The sequence below is a fragment of the Cucurbita maxima genome, unplaced genomic scaffold (genome assembly GCF_002738345.1).
Source record: "Cucurbita maxima cultivar Rimu unplaced genomic scaffold, Cmax_1.0 Cma_Scf00035, whole genome shotgun sequence".
Classification (NCBI taxonomy): domain Eukaryota; kingdom Viridiplantae; phylum Streptophyta; class Magnoliopsida; order Cucurbitales; family Cucurbitaceae; genus Cucurbita; species Cucurbita maxima.
The window spans coordinates 471,793-477,026 of NW_019272051.1; the positions used below are offsets into that span (position 1 = coordinate 471,793).

Genomic DNA, 5,234 nt, shown 5'->3' on the forward strand with positions numbered 1-5,234 from the left:
TTTTTTTTTTTTTTTTTTTTTTTTTGTTTGCATAAAAACCATAATAAAGAAGAATAAAAGAATATAATTCAACTACAGTCATGCAAAAATTATTTTATTAATTTCAAATCATTCTAAATTTGGATTGAGGGAACAAAGAAAGAGAAAAACAAACAAATTCAAAGAAGAAAGACTAGGAAACTGATATCTAATACATTTACTGATTCACGTGTAAGAATGAAAAATAGTTTAAGCAGGAACAACTTGTGGTTAACCATTGAAATGGTTTTGGCTGTTCATATGCAGAGACTATAAGCTTATTAAGGCTAAATATTATTAATTATCCCACAGAAACTGTTTGTACATGGCCCATTCCCAACCTTAGAGGGCATTCTAAACATACACATTTTATATAAAAAAAATTATGCCACCCATGTGTCAGTCCTACTTTTTTTAAAAAATTGATGTATCATCGCGCCCATGTTTGTGCTTATTAAGGTGCAAATTTAAATATCCATTTAGAGTTTATAGCCTTTACTCCTTACAAATTGGAGAAGTTTCTTATAATCCACCTTTTCATGTTTCAAGTTTTTTACTCCTTTTCCCATTTCATACAACAATGAAATACGTTTTCTTTTTCAAAAAAATGAAAATAGTTCAAAATTGAATTACTTGAACAAACTTTTCCATTGCTACCTGAACAATTATTTCCTTCAGAAGTTTCCAGTGGGCATCTTTATCAAAATTTGATGAGAATGTCAAAATCGGACGGGAACCTTTCAGATGGTTCCCTGTAAGCTTCAGTTCTTCCATTGTATGCACTGAAAAAAAAACAATGGAAAAGTAAGCAAACTGTATTTAATTAAGAAATCCAATATAACTTCAGCCATGAAATCGAGTAATAAGATTTGATTGCACATTAAAATTACCAGCATTAACTAAAAACTTCACAGATGGTCCACTAGGGCACTTTGCCATCCATAAATAGAGATCTTTATGTTTTCTACACTGGAAGTATAGACAAAAAGATCAAAAGTAAACTCATGTGAATGCTATATAGCATGTAAAATGTTAGAAATAATAACAACAGAAAGAAAAAGAACTAAAAAATCTTGCAATAAGCTTTGGAAATAAAACAATTAATTCAACTTTGCAGGATCAAAATCCAGGGGACAAAAAGACCCTTCCAAATCAAGAACGAAATAATTAATTCAAAGTTATTGTTACAGAACGAGTGGAAAAACATGATGAAAAGGCAGGAAGAATGATAATAGAACGAAAAGAAATGGAAATTTAATGCATCCTTACACCACAACAGAAGCCAAAAATTTATCATCCTATCTTGTATCAAACAAATTCCCGATTATGAATTGAATTCCAAGTTTGACATGGACAAGGTGCAAATAAAAAGTTCTAACCTCAAAAAATAGGCTGGAAGAACAACCCTTGAGCTCAACCAGCTCATTCAGTGTTGCACCCTTGGTGGACCTTGACTCCACCTTGTTATCCTTCTTACAATGTGGCAAAAGTGATACCATATTCAACATCAAGTGCCGATACCTAATCAATCACAAAGGTTAAATAAAATCGCCACGACTCTCAAGGAAGAAAAACTTTTTAATGATGAGTGAAAAGTTACTATCACTACTTTCTAATGCTGAGTGAAATGTTGAATCACTAACTAACTGACCCTGTATATACCTCTTAAAAGATTTTACAAAAAGCTACACCAACGTATTTCAACTAAAATGATGTAATAACAGAAAGGTGTAGAGAGTAAACACCGAAAGGAAAGATCAAAAACAATTTTTGAATGAGGTATTCAACTCGAGGGATGAATCGAAAAGAAATATTTATTGGTTCTACCTCCTATTTTTTATGAAGAGAATGAATTGTTTTATCAAAGGATTAAAAAAAAAAATGGGTACAGACTTCCCCCGAGAATGATTTGGAAGATCTAAAACAAAAAATAGTGGGATTTGCTAGCAAAAACATAATGGAGGCAGTCAATCAATATCACTATTTCTTTCTAATCACATAGCCCATGAAAAGCTATGACAGCATTCATCAAAATAGTTCTTGGTTTTCCTCTTAAACCTACTCCACATTGCGTTTGAACCATGTTCTTCTTGCAGGGAAATCAATACTCGACTTAAAGAGCACCAGAACAGTATAATACAAAGTACAATTACAATAAACACTTCTTCCTTTCTTCAACTTCACCAATCATATGATTAAATTAACAATTGAATTAAAGATTATATTTATAGATCATTTAAAAACACCCTGACACCTTGTACCAGAAGACAAAATGATATAAGAATTTTTTGTTTCTTATAAAAATATGTAAACTATCAGCAGCCCAATTGATTCAAGTGTTCATGTTCCATATGTAAGTATGCAAGTCAAATTGACCTGTCTATATTTCATACCTAAAATTGATTCGCCGGGAACAAGTGACAAGAACTTTCTCTTTATTTCGAAAAACAGCATGATCAGAATCAGATTCACTCTTTGTTGTGACTTCTTTGTCTTTCCAACCCGTGAGCGTCCGCTTGGATCTCTCAGGGGCAACATCATCCTTCTTAACCGATACTGCCGGCAAAGTCTCGCTATGCTTCCTCTTCTTCACCATTGAGAATGTCACCCCTTCAGAGATACTACACATAAAATCAAGTAATGGAGGTTAACAAAAAATAAATAGTGATTGAAATCTTCTTCTTTTTTAATAAAAAAAAAAAAAAAAAAATCTATTCCAAATTGGTCGGACTTGGAAGGAAGGATTTTAAACTAACGAATTATTTTCAATTTTATCTCATAAGATATCCTTTTTTAAACCCTTCCTTTCTTTTTTGTTTCTCCTTTTTTTTTTTTTTTATTGATTCAGATGAAGAATAATACGTCTTTTTGTTCCTTCAAATTTAGTTATTCAATCTGTTCTTTCTCTACTCTGTAATGCATACGTTCTTAGTTCAACATTGGTTGAAGAAGAAATCAACAACGAAACCAAACAAGTCAACATAAACCAACGAAACAAAATAAAGAATCAAACAAAAAATCAATACCCAAGTATCTGAAAATTGAGCGGCAGCGCGCGTAAGGGTCGGCACGAACTCACCCACGGCGAGGGTTAGTGGCTGAACAACTGTTTCAGTGGGGGGGAAAAAACAACAGAGATGAGTAACTCTGGTTGCTCGGAGAGGCGAGAGAGTATGAGAGGGAGGAAGCAACGGCAAGTTCGACGGAATACTGAGACTGCAACAGTTGAGAGTGCGGCGTGCGGCGGCAACCGCTGAGACGTCGTCGGGCAGGAGCGGAGTGAAGCGACCGTGTGGGCGGGGTGCAGTGGCTGGTAATGGGAGGGTAGTGTGGCGGGACGTGAAATAGGGTTTAGAATAATAGAAATTTCGGATGTTTAAAAGGATAAAAGACTAAATGTATAAAAATATTTTAAATTTTATACTTTTCATTAATAAAATCTTTTAAAAAAATTAAAAGTATTATTTAAAATATATATATATATATATATATATATATATATAGTTGAATTTTAAAAAATAAGAGTCTCAAAACTAATTAATTTTTTTTAATATAATAAAAAAATATAAAAAAAATACCGGATGAGAACAGGACAAAGTTTACGGTCCCATTTTATAGAAAAAATTGTTCTCCACTTCATCCTCCATTCCCGTCTAAATGGGAAATCCCCTCCCTGCTCGGGATGGGTTCGGCTCCAATTCAACTTTGATGGCTTAGGTAGCTCTATTTAAGATTTCTTACAGCATTGCACCAAGGAGCCGATTTTGACATAATTGGAAGAATTTAAGGTCATTAAGGTAGCTATTTAGCCAATATTCCGCAGCCGTACTTCCAGTATGTCAATCCACGTGATATCATGTTTACATTACGCCTACGAGACATTGATGAGACATGTACGATAATAAAGAAAAATATGCCATGTACATGTAAGTATGTCTCGTAGGAAAGTAATGTCATGAAAAGAATGGAAGTAAGATGTTCATCATAACTATATACCATTATTCGAAAATACAGGATCTTATGCATATGGCATGTTGCGAGCCTAGGATACTTCTCCAATATGTTTTGTATGGACACGTACACCATGATATGATACAAGTTCCTTTCTTTCCATGGGTTTACGACAACGTGAGCATGTGTTAGCCCGTAGTCACGCTTATAGACTTCGTATATGAACCCACCTAGTGGATTCATGCGAACGTGTGTGAACCATGTAGAGAGAAGTACTATGCATCCAACCCTACCTAGAAAAGAAAGTCGGCTCCAGGAATCTTCACAAAAAGTTAGGTCCCATCATAAACCATGATTGCATGTGATTATTACGTTTCTCGACCCTAAAAGTTAGGTCCCATCTTCTCTTTTCCATTCTCGCTAGTACACCACCGAATATCTGCTTTAATACAATTTTTCATAGTCTAAGTTCACCGTTTGCAAATATTATACGTTTTTTCCCGTTACGCATCGCTGTCAACCTCACAATTTTAAAACGCAGCTACAAGTTTTCACACCCGTAAGAATGTTTCGTTCCCCTCTCCAACCGATATAGAATCTCACATAACACCCTCTTGAGAGCCCAACATGCTCACTAGAACACCACCAGTGATTTGATACCATTTGTAATAGCCTAAGTTTACCACTAGTATATATTATTCATTTTGTCTCATTACGTACCTCCGTCAACCTCATAGTTTTAAAACAGAACCATTAGGGAGAGGTTTCAAAACCTGTATAAGTTATGTTTCATTCCCCTCTTCAACTAATATAGGATCTCACAATCCACCCCTTGGAGGCCCAACGTCCTCATTGGTATACCGCCCGATATTTGTTCTGATATCATTTGTAGCACCCTAGGAAATATTGCTCGTTTTTTGCCGTTACGTATTGCCACTAACCTCACGATTTTACACATCCTTATAAGAAATGTTTCATTCCCTTCTCCAACTGAAACAATTTTCAATGAAAATGCATTATTAAGGACACAGAAGCTATATCGAGACAGAGATGAAGAGACAGAGGATAACTTCTCTCAATAATCCTTAACAATCCTCCCGTCGAACAAAGTACACTATAGAGGCTCCCTTGAGGCCTCCTTCTCTAGACCTCTCGAATAACCGCCCCTCAAGGCTTGACTCCTCTCGAGCCTTCTCCTAACCCCTCAAAAACACATATAACAGCTAAAAACAGAGAGATCAAGGCACCATAGTGGTGCACCATTA

At 35.1% G+C, this 5,234-nt stretch overlaps 1 protein-coding gene across 3 annotated transcripts in view; it reads right to left on the reverse strand.

Moving 5' to 3' along the window:
- LOC111467904 (ribosome biogenesis protein BRX1 homolog 1-like) overlaps positions 1-3,380 on the reverse strand; it is a 6,414-nt gene extending 3,034 nt beyond the window's left edge. Inside the window, exons 1-6 of one of the 3 annotated variants that reach the window (XM_023112996.1) lie at positions 3,165-3,380; positions 3,098-3,129; positions 2,412-2,639; positions 1,398-1,539; positions 909-987; positions 676-800 (exon numbers count right to left, since the gene is read on the reverse strand). In XM_023112996.1, coding sequence (XP_022968764.1) covers positions 676-800; positions 909-987; positions 1,398-1,539; positions 2,412-2,614 — 549 coding nt within the window. In that variant the 5' untranslated portion in view covers positions 2,615-2,639; positions 3,098-3,129; positions 3,165-3,380. Of the gene's footprint in view, positions 1-675; positions 801-908; positions 988-1,397; positions 1,540-2,411; positions 2,640-3,044 lie in introns of all 3 variants that reach the window. The other 2 variants (XM_023112995.1, XM_023112994.1) reach the window with 2 other exon arrangements.
- Positions 3,381-5,234: the final 1,854 nt, after the last annotated feature.